Source organism: Anolis sagrei, chromosome 5, assembly GCF_037176765.1.
Source record: "Anolis sagrei isolate rAnoSag1 chromosome 5, rAnoSag1.mat, whole genome shotgun sequence".
Classification (NCBI taxonomy): domain Eukaryota; kingdom Metazoa; phylum Chordata; class Lepidosauria; order Squamata; family Dactyloidae; genus Anolis; species Anolis sagrei.
Window position 1 is genome coordinate 12,109,750 of NC_090025.1, and position 19,055 is coordinate 12,128,804.

The 19,055-nt window shown below is 42.6% G+C and overlaps 1 protein-coding gene across 1 annotated transcript in view; it reads left to right on the forward strand.

Moving 5' to 3' along the window:
* Positions 1-19,055, forward strand: part of ADAMTS3 (ADAM metallopeptidase with thrombospondin type 1 motif 3) — a 175,325-nt gene that overhangs the window by 72,981 nt on the left and 83,289 nt on the right. Inside the window, exon 4 of the mRNA XM_060779409.2 lies at positions 4,125-4,281. Coding sequence (XP_060635392.2) covers positions 4,125-4,281 — 157 coding nt within the window. The remainder of the gene's footprint in view (positions 1-4,124; positions 4,282-19,055) is intronic.

Genomic DNA, 19,055 nt, shown 5'->3' on the forward strand with positions numbered 1-19,055 from the left:
CCATTTCTAGAAGCAAACCAACAAGGGATCACATTATATGTTAACAACATAGGCCTAAATCCTATCCTATCCAATGAAACAGGTTGTTGGGTGATATTAAATTGTTTCCAATACTCAGATGAACTGATCCCAGGGAAGGTTTGCTCAGAAGAGGTTTTCCATTGTTTTCCTGTAAAACATGCATGCACAACCTGTGGACCTCATCTTTTTTGGCCTCCAACTCCCAGAAGCCTTAGTCAGCTTGCCCAATGACCAGAAATTCTGAGAGTTGGAGGCCAAAACAGCTGGAGCGTCACATATTGTGCAGCCTTTCTATATAAGAATGCAGCTTCCCCAAGGTCTCCAGAATCATAGACCAATACTCAAACCACAATGTCATGCTGGCTCAGGGACTTCATCAGATGGGCCAAATTGCCCATCCTAAGACACTTGGATTTCAGTTGAGGCACAGAGTCCACTGGCTTCAATCACATTACATAAATCAACATCTGGTGAGGCTCTGTGCCTCAAATGAAGTCCAAGCATCACAGGAGGCAGTGGTGGCAACACGGAAGGCTTTCCATGTGCATAAGAAACAAAGGGGGGGGGGGGGGGAAGTCAGGTGCCAGTGCTTCCCCCATGGTATGGGGTGAGTGGTAAGGTGGGCAATGCATGGCAGTGGGCTTCCCATGTCCCACTCTGGATTCACCACGATCCATGGTGAATGGGGGAAGGGGGGGATGTCATGAGGTTGAAAGAGACCAGGGTTCAAATCCATGTTCAGCCTTGGAAACCCACCCAGTGACCCGGGGAAATTCCTACCCTTTCATACTCCGAGGAGGATAATGGCAAACCCCTCAGAACAAATCTTTTGATAAAAACCCCATGATAGCTTTGCCCTTGGGGCAGGCATGCACAACTGTAGCCCTCCAGGTGTTTTGGCTTCCAACTTCCAGAAGCCCCTATTGCCAGCTTGTTCCGTGGTCAGGAATCCTGAGAGCTGACGTCCAAAACACCTGGAGGGCCACAGGTTGAAAAGGCCTGCCCTAAGGTTATCATAGGTCAGAAATCTCATAAAGGAAAATAACAATGAATTTCAAGTCCCAGTTTGGGAAAACCCACTCTTGGTCTTCAAACAGCTACTTTGGACTGTGGTAGTTCAACTGACTAGAGTGGTATTCTCTCATATTTTGGGTGCAGAATCAGTGGATATGGAGGGCTGACTGTATATGCATCCCTATTATGGTTAAGCTATTATGGTTATTGCTTTTGTATTTTTGGATGTTATCTACCTTGTTTACATTGTCAATTATGTTTTATTTTATGACTAGCCGTCCCCTGCCACGCGTTGCTGTGGCTCACATGGGGGTTCTGTGTGGGAAGTTTGGCCCAATTCTATTGTTGTTGTGGTTCAGAATGCTCTTTGACTGTAGGTGAACTATAAATCCCAGCAACTACAACTCCCAAATGTCAATATTCTATTTTCCCCAAACTCCACCAGTGTTCACATTTGGGCATATTGAGTATTCTTGTAGAGTTTGGTCCAGATCCATCATTGTTTGAGTCCACAGTGATCTCTGGATGTAGGTGAACTACAACTCCAAAACCAAAGGGCACTGCCCACCAAACCCTTCCAGTATTTTCTGTTGGTCATGGGAGAACTGTGTGCCAACTTTGGTTCGATTCCAAAAGGACACTGCCCACCAAACCCTTCCAGTATTTTCCGTTGGTCATGGGAGAACTGTGTGCCAACTTTGGTTCAATTCCGTTGGTGGGGTTCAGAATGTTCTTTGACTGTAGGTGTACTATAAATCCCAGCAACTACAACTCCCAAATGACAAAATCAATTTTTTGAGTGAAGGACGTACATTGGGTTGTTAGGTGCCGTGTGTCCAAATTTGGTGTCAATTCGTCCAGTGGTTTTTGAGTTCTGTTAATCCCACAAACAAACATTACATTTTTATTTATATAGATTGTAAGCCACTCTGAGTCCCTTTTTGGGAGATGGCGTGGGATAGAAATAAAGTATTATTATCAGTATTATTGTGGCCAGGAGAAAGAAAGAAAGTAGAAATGGCATCTGGTTGCTAAAACAATCCTATTTGATGCAAAATGCTATGAAAAACAGAATCATAGTCCTACTACTTCGCTATCTTGAGCATAAACTGAGGGGAAAATGAGACAGAGGGGGAGAGAGGCGGGGAGGAAGAGAGATTCTGCCATTCCTCTTTTGGTCAGAATTACTTTTCCTCTTTATGCTTATAGGAAAGAAGAAGGAAGGGAAACCAACTTGTGCACAGCTACTTTTAAGCTAACGACCTTGAAAATGGGATATTTCAACAAAGTTGGCGAGCCAAGATAAGGTCTGACTTCAGGAATAAATTCCCTCTCACCCTTTTTTCAAAAGGCAAGAAAACAGTCAATTAACAAGCCAGGAGGTTCAGGGCTTGCCAACCCAATAATGCTTCTTGGCCACACGGAAAGGGAAAAAATGAATGAGGGATTTTACGTGGACTGACTTGACCCAAAATTACTGTTAACTTCTGAGAAAGAAAGAGCACTTCAGTGGCAGCATGCATACACTTCGCATCAGGACTTGAAAAAGATTCTGCCATTCCCTGAATCTCTGATTATGCTGGCTGCAGGATGCTGAAAATTGCAGTCCTCTGTGTGTGTGTGTGTGTGTGTTTGTATCCTATCCATCCATCCATTTTTCCATTCATTCATTCCTGTCCTTTGTTTTGCAATGGTGGAGTGCAAGATAATTTGGAATACAAGATAGTTTGGTGTAAGAACACCCAACCCTAACCACAGAATAGTGCGACCTCCTCTCATTTCCATATTTTCCTCTACTCAATGTAACTTGAATGGCTGCCCCATATATTGCAAGAGGAAAATACACAGCATATAACAATGTCAAGATAAAACCAATAGCAAAGAATAGAAACACTGCTCCACATAAAAACCAGCACTAAACCACCAGCAAAATTGGCGTAGTTGCTAGGTGACCTTGGCATCCTTGAAAGTACATGCCACCAGTAGGTTCCTCCAGTGAAAAAGACCTCTCACTTTTAGTATTTTGCTTTATTTATCATGTCAGAAGTGAATTGCGGGTACAGTTATAATGTATTTAAAAACACAAACATAGTTAAAAACTTGGCATTATGCTAAATATCCTTTGACCAGAAGCTAGCCACTTGGAGTACCTCTGGTGTCGTTGTGAGAAGGTTTTCCATTGTGCATGTGGCAGGGCTTGGCTGCATTGTAGTAGGTGGTCTGTGGCTTGCTCTTCTCCACACTCGCATGTCATGGTCTCCACTTTGTAGCCCCATTTCTTAAGATTGGCTCTGCATCTCATGGTGCCAGAGCGCAGTCTGTTCAGTGCCTTCCAAGTCGCCCAGTTTTCTGTGTGCCCAGGGGAGAGTCTCTCATTTGGTATCAGCCATGGATTGATGTTCTGGGTTTTTGCCTGCCACTTTTGGACTCTCGCTTGCTGAGGCGTTCTTGTGAGTATCACCGTAGATCTTACTAAGCTATTTTTTATTTAAGGCATTGACATGCTGGCTGATATCCGAATAGAGGATGGGCCGGAGATGTCAAAGCCTTGGTCCTTTCATTACAGGTTACTACTTCCTGATGGATGTCAGGTGGTGCAATACCGGCTAAACAGTATAAATTCTCCAGTGGTGTGGGGCGCAGACATCCTTTGATATTGAGGCATGTCTCATTAAGAGCCACATCCAGTGTTTTAATGTGGTGAGATTTATTCCACACTGGGTATGCATATTCATCAGCAGAGTAGCAAAGCGCAAGGGCAGATGTCTTCACTGTGTCTGGTTGTGATCCCCAGGTTGTGCCAGTCAGCTTTCGTATGATATTATTTCTAGCACCCACTTTTTGCTTGATATTCAAGCAGTACTTCTTATAAGTCAGATCACTTTTAGTAATCTACTTCTCTTTATTAAATGTGATCATGTAGAGGAGGATCTTAAATGATGACCATAGAGGTTGCATAAGGAGACCTTGGTAGATGTGCTTTCTTAAATATCCTAGCGCAAAATTGAATGTATTATTGTATGCAATGGAAGGCTGGATTCTTTGTGTTTTTCTTCATGTATGCTTTCTTTTTTCCCCTCTCCTATTAGGCTGGAATGATAAAAGCAGGTGAAGATGAATATTTCATTGAGCCATTGGAGAAAGGGAAACAAAAGGATGAAGAACGAGGAAGGCTTCACATGGTTTACAGGAGGTCAGCAATTGCCAAGGATCCAACTGATGTGCTTCGTGACTTCTACAGCGAAGGTATGGCACATCAATTTTTCCTTGAATTTACCATCACAATTCTGCATATATATATATTTTTTAAAAAAACTATGTATGGAATCATATCCTCAGTCATAGAAAAGATTTCCCTTGTTTGCCATAGAAAAGTTTAACATACAGAGAATTGAATAGATTCATTGTCTGTTGAATAGCAGAGTTAATCAGCTGTATAAAAAAATGGCAAGATAACAGAATTTGGTTAAAGCCCAGGAGAAATATCTCAATAATAAAGAATTCTTTAATCTTTTGTTGTTAAAATAACTTTTTATTGTGTCAGAAGCGAATTGAGGGTACAGTTGTAATGTATTTAAAACCGCAAACAAAATTAAAAATGTGGCTTTATACTAAATGTCCTTTGACCAGAAGTTGGCCACTTGGAGTGCTTCTGGTGTTGCTCTGAGAAGGTCATCCATTGGGCATGTGGCAGGCCTCAGATTGCACTGGAATAGGTGGTCTGGTTTGCTCTTCGCCACACTCGCATATTGTGGACTCCAAGATACCCAGTCTTCTGTGTGCCCAGGAGGGAGTCTCTCATTCGGTATCAGCCATGGATTGAGGTTCTGGGTTTTTGCCCACCAGTTAAAATAACTAAAGGAGCAGTAGACTTCTCTTTGCTAGAGGTATTACAACAGAAAGTGTACAACCATCTTGCATGAATGGTGGTGTAGATGCAAGATTTCTACCTGGAAACAAGGGTTTGAGTACATGACCTTCTGGGTAGCTTATGACCTTAGGATGCTATGATGTTGTGATTCTCCATGCAGACCCATATAACACAATCAAAAGCAGTTCAACCTTCATTATATGTGTCTACACTTATATAATGCAGATTCACAGTGCATTATATGGCAGTGTACATGCAGTCTCAGTGGCTACTTTTTTCATTAATACCTGTTTCTGTGAGTCATTGGAAATCTCCTTCCGCAGATGCATAGAAGTTGGTAGCAATAATTTTCATATACTAAGTCTACTTCCACTGATGTATGGAGTGGATCTAAGGAGGTAGACCTAGAGCCTATCTGCAAATGGTGATGCTGATATGGAGTGGAGTGCTCCATCTAGTTCAGTGGTTCCCAATATATATATATATATATTTTACCAGGGACCACAATCAAGGACCACTTTGACCAGGGACCACTCTCCAACATTAGTACCAAAAGGGTTATTAATCAGTTTTGGGTCAACTTTAGACCTGGTCTGGTTATTTGGGGTTCTGATTCAGAGAATTGCATTGGATAGACCACATTGGCTCTAGTTTCTGATACAGAGCAAATGCCATCCAGTAGTCCCCATCTTCTCACCCACAGAAAACCATATTTAATAATCTAGAGCTGTTGTGTTGTTGTAGGTTTTTTCGGGCTATATGGCCATGGTCTAGAGGCATTCTCTCCTGATGTTTCACCTGTATCTATGGCAAGCATCCTCAGAGGTAGTGAGGTCTGTTGGAACTAGGAAAAGGGGTTTATATATCTGTGGAACGACCAGGGTGAGACAAAGGGCTCTTGTCTGCTGGAGCTAGGTGTGAATGTTTCAACTGACCACCTTGATTAGCATATAATGGCCTGACATTGCCTAGAGCAAACTTTTGTTGAGAGGTGATTAGATGTCCTTGTTTGTTTCCTCTCTGTTGTAGAGCTGGTGTGCTAGTTGTAATCATTCGTGGATAGTCAGGTTTTTATCTTTTTCCCCTCTTATAGTGCCGAGGCAATCCCTGTTGCCTCGGCACTATAAGAGAGTTTCTCAAGACCAGTTGCTCTCATTGCCATCTGGTTTCGAGGCAGCTGTGTAATAATTGTGAGGCCGCAGACCTTTTTTTGTTTTTATGGACCACTGGTGGAACTCACTGATCTAGTTTAACCCACTCTGTCATGCAGGTATACACAATCAAAGCACCCCAGACAGATGGCCATTGAGTCTCTGTTTAAAAACCTCCACAGAAAGAGACTCCACCATATGATGCACGTCTGTGCTTTTTTTTTTCTTGAAGAGCCGAGGGGGTAAATCCATTCTAAGGAGATTGTTATTTATAAAGGTAGAGTGCTGTGTGATTGGTTTACCTTTGGGTTACCTTGCTGGGAGTTGTAATTAAAGAAGTCAGATCACCCAAGGGGGGGATGTGTGGGAGGGCCCCGCTGCTGGGTGTCTTGGCAATCCATTTACAGATCAGAAGGTTGATTACTTCCCACTTCTATCACAGCTTACAACAGACGTAGCACACTATTGGATTTGAGGCTTACTAAAGCAGCTCTTGGGAAACAGAGCCACAAAAGAATAGACCATTTGTGTTTGCACTAGGGTTGGTAACACCTGGACAGCAACTCACATTGTCAACCCTCCCCCTGGACTTCCTCTACAAGATCATATGACAATATTGTCAAATAATAATAATAATAATAATAATAATAATAATAATAGAAAATTTGACTATGTAAAACCACCAACAAAACAAACAGACAGACAGACAAAACTCAAAATTTGCAAGCTTGGTAGCTGATTAAATGTCCTTTGACCAGTATCTGGCCACTTGGAGTGCCTCTGGTGTTGCTGCAAAAAGGTCCTCCATTGTGCACATAACAGGGCTCAGGGTGCATTGCAGCAGGTGGTCAGTGGTTTGCTCTTCTCCACACGCGCATGTGGATTCCACTTTGTAGCCCCATTTCTTGAGGTTGGCTCTGCATCTCGTGGTGCCAGAGCGCAGTCTGTTCAGCGCCTTCCAAGTCGCCCAGTCTTCTGTGTGCCTAGTGGGGAGTCTCTCATTTGGTGTCAGACATTGATTGAGGTTCTGGGCTTGAGCATGCCATTTTTGGACTCTCACTTGCTGAGGTATTCCAGCGAGTGTCTCTGTAGATCTTAGAAAACTATTTCTTGATTTAAGTCATTGACGTGCTGGCTGATACCCAAACAAGGGATGAGCTGGAGATGTCTCTGCCTTGGTCCTTTCACTATTGGCTGCTACTTTCCGGCGGATGTCAGGTGGTGCAATACCAGCTAAACAGTGTAATTTCTCCAGTGGTGTAGGGCGCAGACACGCCATGATAATGCGGCATGTCTCATTAAGAGCCACATCTACTGTTTTAGCATGGTGAGATGTGTTCCACACTAGGCATGCATACTCAGCAGCAGAGTAGCACAGCGCAAGGGCAGATGTCTTCACTGTGTCTGGTTGTGATCCCCAGGTTGTGCCAGTCAGCTTTCGTATGATATTGTTTCTAGCACCCACTTTTTGCTTGATATTCAGGCAGTGCTTTTCGTAGGTCAGAGCATGATCCAGGGTGACTCCCAGGTATTTGGGTGTGCTGCAATGCTCCAGTGGGATTCCTTCCCAGGTAATCCTCAGAGCTCGGGATGCTTGTCTGTTCTTAAGGTGAAAGGCACATGTCTGTGTTTGTGGTCATACTCACCCTAGTGATGGCACTTTGTTGTTGTGATGGCATGCCTGATCCTTTGGGAAAAACTATAGTGTCTGGCTTTACTCGGGGGCTATCCGTATACCTTCTGATAAGATTTAGACCTTTAACACAGAGAGGCACTTTAGGTAAGTCGAAAAGGTAACCAAAATGAGTTTACTGAAAACAAGATGAATAAAGGGTTAACTCCACCCAGGACTATTATAAGGTAACTTAAAACAGTACATTACAAAAGGAGCCTTTGCTGGCTGTAGTCATCTCTCTGGAGTCTTCTGCCTTTGGTGCAAAGCGATGGTTTACAAGCTGTGGCTTATAAGCTGTCTCAACTCTCTTTCTTGTGAAGCTTAAGCTGGTCAAAAGCTTCTGTTGTCACTGGGACTGGTGGTATAAAAATACTACTGAATGCAGTGGTGTGAAACTCTCTTAATTCTACATGGTTGGTGCATTTCAGCCTTAAAAATGTCTGGTGTAAGAATGAACGTATAGTAAAATTCCCCCCCCCCCCCATGCCCTATAACATGTATTGTGGGTTGTCAAAACAGCCAAAGAGCAGGGGACTTTCCCTGCACTCTCTGGCTTGTGCTTTCACTAAGAAATAAGATGATATAATGCAGTGGTAAATCCTTCGAAATTAACACTCCCTGAGATACTAATAAATAGTCAAGCACCATTTAGGAAAGGCTGCCACAATTTATCTTCTGTTGAAGGGAGCTGTTTGCATTTGAAATCCATTGGCACTACTGTCCACCTCTCATCTGGCAGTCATTGCAGCATGCAGCCCACCAGCTGGGCATTGTGGCATGGCAATATCCATGCCATGGCAACTAAAAATCTCAATCATTTACTTCTAGGCTGGTAGCCAAATGTAGCTGTTAAGCTGCTTTAGGTCAATGAACCAAACCTTGTGTGGGCTTGTCATAAAGCCAGGGCTTAGAAAAAGTGGCTTTTGGGACTTCAGCTCCCACCATGGATCAGTCCACATAGTGGCAATGCCAGCTAGATTTCATGAGAGTAGCAGGCCAACCAAAGCTGGAAGTTCATGCCTTCCCATGTAGAAAAACTTTAATTCACCTTTTCCAATCTTACAGGATTATTTTTATTTAATTGCATGTATATCTGGACAACTTGCTATGGTTATTCTTCTCATTTTATTATGTAGTTATACATTCGTTGAAGGTGCTGACTGGCCAATATGTAGCTGAATGGAAATGCTTTTATAAATGCTCTTAAAAGGGTTCATAGAATCATAGAGTTGGAAGAGACCACAAGGGCCCTCCAACCCCATTCTCTGCCATGCAGGAACACACAATTCAAGCCTTCCTGACAAGTGGCCAAAGACCTTCAGAGAGGAGACTCCTGCCACACTTCGATAGATCATATTCCTGCTGGCAGGAAATTCTTCCTAATGTTTAGATGGAATATATTTTCTCATAATATGAATCCATTGCTCCATGTCCTAGTCTTTAATAAAGGTAAAGATTTTCCCCTGACATTTAGTTGGGTTGGTGCTTATCTCTATTTCTAAGCTAAAGAGCTGGCGTTGTCCGTAGACACCTCTAAGGTCATGTGGCCAAGCATGACTGAATGGAGTGTTGTTACTTTACCGCTGGAGCTGTACCTATTGATCTACTCACATTTTGCATATTTTCGAACTGCTGGGTTGGCAGGAGCTGAGGCTAACAGCAGGAGCTCACCTCGCTTTCCAGATTTGAACTGCCAACCTTTCAGTCAGCCAATTCAGCAGCTCAGCAGTTTAAACTACTGCACCACCGGGGCTCCTAGTCTCTACAGTAACAAAAAACTTGCTTTCCTCCTTCTCAATATGGCATCCTTTCAAAATCTGTCAGATTCCCCTGATCAACTCCAAGGAAAAAATCATAGGGAATATTTCATTGGTAGTCTATAGAGACCATCAAATGCAGCGCTCAAATGTGACTCAAGGAACATGAAAGGCACTGCAGATTACTTCAACTAGAGAAGTCAGCCATAGCAGAGCCAATCTGGACATAGAATATTATTTGAGAACGCAGAAATGCTGGACCACTCTCACAACCACCATGTCAGACTACACAAAGAAGCCATTGAAATCCACAAGCATGTGGACAATTTCAACAGAAAGGAGGAAACCATGAATATGAACAAAATCTGGCTACCAGTATTAAAAAAAACTCTAAAATTATAACAGTAAATGAAGAACAAATTTCAAACACAAAGGGCAGATAATCACCTCTCAACAAAGGATTCCCCCAGGCAGTAACAAGCCACACCTAAAAACTGTCAGGCCATCAAATGCTAATCAAGGTGGCCATTTAAAACATTCACATCTAGCTCCACCAGTTAAGAATTCTTTCTCCCACCCTGGACTTTCCACAGATATATAAACCCAATTTTCTTAGTTTCCAACAGACTTCAGAACCTCTGAGGATGCCTGCCATATATGCAGGCAAAACATCAGAAGAGAATGCTTCTAAAACATGGCCATACAGCCTGAAAAACCTACAGCAACCCAGTTATTGCGGCCATGAAAGCCTTTGACAATTCATAGGGAATTATTTCTCTCTCTCTTTTTTCCTTTTTGGCATGGCTTGTTGCATTCTTCCCATTTCCTCACTACCTTGCAAGCAAATAGACTGACCAGTAATTAAAAATGAATCATGAGGGCTATGCTAGAGAAATGCTTGGTTGTTCAGTGGGATTTCTCTAGAACTCCGCAGTCGCTTCCCTGCAAAATATCACCTAGGTAGCTAATCTCTTGACTCAAGCCAGCAGCTGCATTAAGGGCTGTGCAGAGTCAACCTGGTACAGGAAAGCTGAGGAAGGAACACTGTCTGAAGCAAAACTGCTTCCCTGCATGTCTGCCCGATGCTGCACGTAAGGGAACAAGTGTCCTCGAGGGAAATTTCTTTCCCTGCCGGCCAGGAGCCAGACCTGAAGTACTGGGCAGCCCTGTCCCATAAATAAATAGGGAACGACTCCAAACAAACAGGGCCAGTGAGTCATAAGCAGCGAGCCCGGTTGAGGCAGACCAAAGTTATCATCAGGGGGAAAGTGGAAGGAGCGTGCCTCCAAAGCCGGGACACGGGCATTCTCGGCTTCATTGGGAAAGATTCAATGTGTGCTAGAATGAAAACACACCTCCAAACATACAAACAAAACCAGAAGCCTTGGCCGGAGAGTGAATGCAAAATAGCAGCGTCTGACTTCAGTAAGAGCTGAGCCCAGTTTCTCCCGAAGGTCACACCAGGTCGGCTTTTTCTTGGAAATCGTGGAAAGTGTTTGCCTACAAACTTTCAGTGAAAGAGATCAGACTATTTTAGTCAAAACATAAGACGCCACTTTCCATGTTGTGTGCTTTACTTGAGCTATACAAGGAAGGACAGAGTAGAATAGCTTTATGGTCATTGTACTATTGCACAATGAAATTAAATGTCTTCCTCAGCACATATCACAAAAACAACACACCCATCCCTCCACACTCCAAGCACCACCGCACAGCCCCCAATGCCACATCAATGCAAAACCATGGAGTTCAAAAGGTATCTCTCAGTCGGTTTGTCTTTGTCACCCTGTACCGTCTGCCAGATGGCAATAATTCAAAGAAAGAATACGCAGGGTGAGATGAATCCCCAATATCGCTCTGAACTTTCTTAAGGTTGCAAGATCCTTATTTATTTATTTATTTATTTATTTATTTATTATATTTCTACCCCTCCTTTCTCAAACCCGAAGGTGACTCAAGGTGGCTTTACAACATAGGCAGCTATTCAATGCCATTTTTTTCATGTCAGGAACGACTTGAGAAACTGCAGGTCGCTTCTGGTGTGAGAGACTTAGCCATCTGCAATGACATTGCCCAGGGGACGACAGGATGTTTTCTGATGTTTTTACCATCCTTGTGCGAGGCTTCTCTCATGTCCCCGCCTGGGGAGCTGGAGCTGACAGAGGGAGCTCATCCATGCTCTCCCGGTATTCTAACCTGCGACCTGTTGGTCTTCAGTCCTGCCAGCACAAGGGTTTAACCCACTGTGCCACCGGGGGCTCCTTGGTGCCATTAAAACAATGTAAAACTTGCAAGCGACATTTAAACAGAATTATAAAATCACTACCTTCACTATTAGCCTTGTCATCCAAAAACATTGTTTAAGCTGTTCCACTATTTGATTTCACATAGTTCCATGTTTATGTATTTATATTTACCTATAAAGTTCTTCCAAGGAGAGGAGAGGAGAGGTCGTCAAGTTTGCAGACGACATCAAATTGGGAGGGATAGCCAATACTCCAGAGGACAGGAGCAGGATTCAAAACAATCTTGACAGATTAGAGAGATGGGCAAAACTAACAAAATGAAGTTCAACAGGGACAAATGCAAGATACAGAATGGGGGATGCCTGGCTTGAGAGCAGTATATGTGAAAAAGATCTTCGAGTCCTCATGGACAACAAGTTAAACATGAGCCAACAATGTGATGTGGCGGCAAAAAAAGCCAATGGGATTTTGGCCTGCATCAATAGGAGCATAGTGTCTAGATCTAAGGAAGTAATGCTACCCATGCTCTATTCTGCTTTGGTTAGACCACACCTGGAATATTGTGTCCAATTCTGGGCACCACAATTCAAGAGAGATATTGACAAGCTGAAATGTGTCCAGAGGAGGGCGACTAAAATGATCAAAGGTCTGGAGAACAAGTCCTATGAGGAGCGGCTTAAGGAGCTGGGCATGTTTAGCCTGAAGAAGAGAAGGCTGAGAGGAGATATGATAGCCATGTATAAATATGTGAGAGGAAGCCACAGGGAGGAGGGAGACTAGGATGCGGAACAATGGCTTCAAACTACAAGAGAGGAGATTCCATCTGAACATGAGGAAGAACTTCCTGACTGTGAGAGCCATTCAGCAGTGGAACTCTCTGCCCCGGAGTGTGGTGGAGGCTCCTTCTTTGGAAGCTTTTAAACAGAGGCTGGATGGCCACCTGTCAGGGGTGATTTGAATGCAATATTCCTGCTTCTTGGCAGAATGGGGTTGGACTGGATGGCCCATGAGGTCTCTTCCAACTCTTTGATTCTATGATTCTATGACTACCTTCACTATTAGCCTTGTCATCCAAAAACATTGTCTTAGCTGTTCCAGTATTTGATTTCACATAGTTCCATGTTTATGTATTTATATTTATCTGTAAAGTTATTCCAAAGAGAGGAGAGGACAACCAATGATTCTCCGTGCAAACGTGGTGTTCCTTTGGAATGCCTTCCTATCTACCTTTGTGCAGTTACCAAACTACGCACAGATGCAATAGGTTAGGACACTCTCTATAGCACAGTCGTAGAAAGTCACAAGTGGTTTTTCCTTCAGTTGTTGCTTCCTTAGAAGTCTCAGGTAGTACAGTCTACTGCAATGATTCTCAACCTGGGGTCCCCAGATGTTTTTGGCCTTCAACTCCCAGAAATCCTAACAGCTGGTAAACTGGCTGGGATTTCTGGTAATTGTAGGTCAAAAACATCTAGGGACCCCAGGTTAAGAACCACTGGTCTACTGAGACCACTTTACTAACACTGCCATATGGGTGCCCCAGACCAGATCCTTCTTAACTGAGGGCCCTTCCAGACAGGCCCTATATCCCAAGATCTGATTCCAGCTTTTCTCTTTATCCCAGATTACCTAGCAATACAGACACATATAATCCAGGTTAAAAAAGAAAATCTGGGATTAGATCCTGGGATATAGGACCTGCCTGGAAGGGCCCTGTGACATCCATGATCTTAAAACTGCCTGCCTGCTCCACTTGGTCTCCATTTATGACCAAGGTCTGGATTTCTGGTCTGTTCTTTCTGTAGTCCACTATGAACTCCTTAGTCTTATTGATGTTAAGAACCAGATTAATGCCCTTGCACCATGAGATAAGCCGATCCACCTCATCCCGACAGACAGACTCATCCTCTTCAGAGATAAGCCCCACCACGGTTTCTGATCCACATTTTGAAGAGGCTGTGTCACTGAAAAGGTATTTGGAAGGACGTAGCTATGGAGGTGTAACTATGTGTCTCGTGAATATCTCCCAAGGTATGGAGTCCCTGGTGGCACAATGAGTTAAACCCTTGTGCTGGCAGGACTGAAGACCGACAGGTCAGAAGTTTGAATCTGGGGAGAGCATGGATGAGCTCCCTCTGTCAGCTCCATGGGGGGACATGAGAGATGCTTCCCACAAGGATGGTAAAACATCAAAACATCCCCTGGGCAATGTCCTTGCAGAACGTACTTATCCTGGGGTGTTTCCAGTCCCTTAATTAATATGATGGTTGAACTGATAAAATCGAAAATGTATAGATAAAATGTAACAAAAATGTAAAAGGCAGTAGCAAGCTACACCTAAAAACTGTCAGGCTATCAAATGCTAATTAAGGTGGCCAATTGAAACATTCACACCTAGCTCCAACAGACAAGAGTTCTTTCTCCCACCCTGGAGTTTCCACAGATATAGAAACCCAATTTTGCTAGTTTCCAACAGACCTTGCAATCCCTGAAGATGCCTGCCATAGATGCAGGTGAAATGTCAGGAGAGAATGCTTCTAGAACTTGACCATACATGCGTGAAAAACCTACAACAACCCAGTGTTTCCGGCCATGAAAGCCTTTGACAATAAAATTGAAAAAGCTAAAGGTGAATCCCACATTGCCCTCAAAGAACTGCAGTGCCCATTCAGAAGCAAATCGCACTGCCTTGCATAGAATTTACTCCTTAAAATATGTGTTTGGGACTGAAGTCTTAATTATAATGTTGTCACAGCTAGTACTAGGGTACTTATAATATGGCTCATATTTCTCCTTCTTAATTGCAAGATGCAAATTCACATGTTTAGCTTTGAAATTCTGGCTAGGGTCTGTGGGCAAAGCAAGGCATATGTGGATCATGTTTTTATCCCTTTACCACATGGTGAGATGGATATTCCCCCACTTGCAAACTGTTATTCATCTTCCATTAGTGCTGGATGCATATTAATTACCCGTCACAAAATTAACACTGCTTCTCTGTCAGCAACCGCAAGAAAGATCTGCTTGACATTAACAGAGTCTGGAAGCAAAAGGCAGAACAGCTGTGTGCTTTGCCTTTGCTTGCTCATTTTGGCGCAGCATTAACATTTGCTCATTTTGGATTACACCTGATATGATGACATGCATGAACAAGGCAGATATTGCAAATACTGGCTTTGCATCCAATCAATATATTTCCATGCAAGGTACTCCACATGGGTGCTGTTAGCATGTAGCATGTGGCATGCCAAATGTCCTCTCCAAATCTCTTTTCCGCATCCAGTATGGTTTGTGTACCAAAACTGCCACTTTCAATTTGTGACCATAGATGATGTTACAAACTGCCACTGGAAATTCTGCTGGTTACCAAAATATTCCTTCCACCAATTTTTCTACAGATTCCTTCCCAGTCTTCCATTCCCACATTTCAAATACCTGTGTAACTTAGTGTGATCTTAGCATGAGACTGTAGAATACATGAAAGACATAATATCCTGATTTTTTAAACAAGAATTATGAAATGTATCATGCTAAAAAGATTGGGCCAATTGCCACTTGCAGGCCAATTAGCTTAGAACAAAAGTCAAGTAAAGGCAGGTGCATAATATCACTCATGATGTAAAGAGAGTAGATAAGGAGAAACTCATCTCCATCTTTTATAAAAGTAGAATCCAATAAGTCATTCCTTAAAACAAATTGGTGGAAGATTCAGGACAAATAACAGAAATTGCTTCTTCGCATTGTGCAATACACTGCCACTGGATGTAGTTATGGCTGCCAGCTTGGAAGGTTTTAAAAGAGGATGAGTAAATTCATAAAGATTAGGGACATCAAAGCTAACTCTGTATACGAACCCACACGTTCCCTTCATTCATCTGGAGAGGCCCTGCTCGCGATCCCACCTGCGTCTGTCGCAAGCGCGCTTGGTGGGGACAAGGGACAGGGCCTCCTCTGTGGTGGCACCCTGACTCTGGAACACCCTCCCCAAGGACATCAGACAAGTCCCATCCTTGGCATCCTTTTGGAAGAGCTTGAAGACCTGGCTGTTCCAGTGTGCCTTTCCAGAATAGGAAACTCTCAGCATCATGTTCCAGACACACTTTATTACAGATTTAAAACTGTCTGCACATTGCACCTACCCTAGAATCCTTACATTTCACCTGTCATGCCCAGCACTTTTAACTGTACCCATTACATTTGGCCTGGCCCTAGTTTTAAATGTGTTACGGTGTATTGTTTTATTGTTTTTATTGTTTATTTATTTATTTATTTACAGTTCTTATATTCCGCCCTTCTCACCCCACAGGGGACTCAGGGCGGATTACAGTCAACACATATATGGCAAACATTCAATGCCAGTTTTGACAAACAACGTTTAACACACAAATACACCAAGGCTATTTAACTTTTTTCTGGCCGCCAGGGGAGCTGCTGCTTTTCATCGTCCATCAGCGAGACCGATGAAGTTCTTCCGCATTCCACATTCCCCGGAGTCTTTTTTCTTTATGGCCTCATAAATTAGTTAAATTTAGCCTCCCACACAAGGTGGTGCCTTATTTTCCTACTTGACAGATGCAACTGTCTTTCGGGTTGCAAAGGTCGACAACGGGCTACACAATGGCTGGACACCCACTCCAGCCCGGGCTGGCTTCGAACTCATGACCTTTTGGTCAGAGTGATCTTAATGCAGCTGACACTCAGCCAGCTGCGCCACAATCCCGGTGATATTGTTGCTTTAATGTTTTTGGTTTGCTTTATGAGTTTATTATATATTTGTTATGCTGTTGTTTTCTGAGGCCTTTGGCCTGTGTAAGCTGCATCGAGTCCTTCGGGAGATGCTAGCGGGGTAAAAATAAAGTTAATAATAATAATAATAACTAAAGACCCTAAAGACCCAGATCCCACCTCATCTTGGAAGCTCAGCAGGGTCAGGTGCTATAGAGGAAGGTGGTGCTCATCTCCATTTCTAAACTGAAGAGCCAGCATTGTCCGTACACGCCTCCAAGGTCATGTGGCCAACATAACTACATGGAGTGCTGTTACCTTCCTGCTGAATCAGTACCTATTGATCTACTCATATTTGCATGTTTTTGAACTGCTAGGTTGGCAGAAGGTGGTACTAACAAGGGGAACTCACCAAGTCCCACGGATTCGAACCGCCAGTCTTCCAGACAGCAAGGTCTTCAGCTTAGCGGTTTAACCTGCTGTGCCACTGCAGTCCCTATGAAATTAATAGGGTCACCATAAAGCAAATGGGTGACATGTAGGCATGCACATACAAAAACTTATCTCCAGAGACAGCATGTTGGTGAAAATGAAGGGAAATGAGAGTCAAAGGGTGCAGTTGTGCTCATGTCCTTCTGGTGAAATCCCAGGTGCAACTAGCTGAACACTGTGAACTGAGTGCTGCACTCTACAGTCTTTTGATCTGATACAGCATAGCTGTTTTTAGGTTCGTTGTAGCTAAGATATTTTCTTGAAAAATGTGTCAAATTCTAGCTTCCTTCATATTGTGGAAGTGCACTTAATGATCAGTCAGTTTGTCACAAAGCTTGTCAAATCTTTTTATGTGTGATACTAAGGGGAAGAGTCTATTTTCTTTTGGAACTGAACGCTGTAGAGCAAAGATTAGGAAATGTTGTTACCAGACACGTGTGTCATTTATGGCTCTGTCTTGTCCTCTTTTGTGCTCCCAAATGCCCCAGATACTCCTGGGCAGTGTGGGGTCAGTTTTCCAACATTTTCCCCACTCATTTCAGTTTTAGGCCCAGTAGAGACCACTTCTTTCCCAATAGGAGGTCAACTTCTGGCCCAATTCTTGTAAGAAAAAGTTCTGTCCTGGTCCTATATTGGCTGTGATAGGGGCACTAAAAACATGGCAAAAACACCCCTAGGCCTTCTAGGAAACATTTGGAGATATATTCATTCATTCCAAGTGACACAGCAGACTGATGTAGATTTCCAAGGCTTCACTGAGTCAAATGTAGCCCACTTTCTCCCACTGGCTGCTGACTCTTGTTCTAAAGGGTACATGACTCTTACTGAAAATGCAATCTTCTTATTTTCTTGGCTTTCCTTTCCCAAAATCTAGCATTACAGAACACGTAGTGGTGTCAGTTTTCTGGGCTCAGTTTGTGGGTAACCACTTGTGGATAGAAATATGTGTGGTGTAATGCCATCACTTCATGTGCTTTGTATTAGTGGACACTAGGAATGCAAATCGTTGCTCATTCTACTCTTGTATACAAGAAAAAAGACAAAATATGTTTTATTCTTGCTGGATAGGATTACAAGAAGTGTTGCACATGTCCATTCATAAGTCTGTTTCGTTCCATTTTGACAGAGATTTTTTAATAAAATGCATTAAGCAAATTAATAATATACCTTTAAATAAATAATATTTAAATAACTATATGTTGAGGTTTTCTTTAAACTATATTTCTGGATACATATTATCTCTAAACATGCATTTATGAATGCACCTTATCTGAATATATGTATTTTGATATTTACTGAGTCAGGACCTGTAAAATTCAGAGAAATAGGAAACTTTAAGAAAAATTGTATTTTGATATATGGAAAGTGTTGATCTTGTCCATATGCTCAGACACAGAGACACATCTAAATCCTTGAACATCCCTATTCTTGGAGTATTTGAATATTTTGGGTATTTTTTTCCCTTTCCAGTAGACAGGGATTTGCGGGCAAAAGTGGATCAGGTGCCAAAAAATCAAAAGCGGCATCGTTTCCACAAGTTGGGTAGTAGTTTGTGGTTTCTCACTATAATTTTTCCACATGCAAATATTTGCATACAGCAGAAAGCATCCAAAAAGCTAGTTTCCTGTCGCCAGCAAAGATGACAGGATCACTCAAGATGTCGACAGCATTTTTTCCTCTTTCCGTCACGGGCTGGAAAATTGTCAAAATGTTCAATTTTTTTCATAATAAACAAACAAACAAATAAAACAATTTTAGCCGAGTTTTATATGGTTTATTCTAGTTACAGTACAACTTCTGTGCTCTTGGAGTACTATATTTTAATGAAAATGTAAATAATTCCTGACTAGTTTGGCTGATATTCCTCAAGGGAATCTGTTCAGCCATTAAATGGAGAGTGGAACCAGGTCAGTTCTGTCTGGAAAGGAATAATCACTCTATGAAGCTCATTAACCTAAGATATAGTATATCTCACTGGTAGGAGAGATAACTAATTCAGAATTTAGAGAACAGAATCAGGGTTCAAAATTACATTGAGAGGTAGAAGAGATGGCTCAGGTTAAAAAAATAAGTTCAATATCATCATCATCATCATCATCATCATCA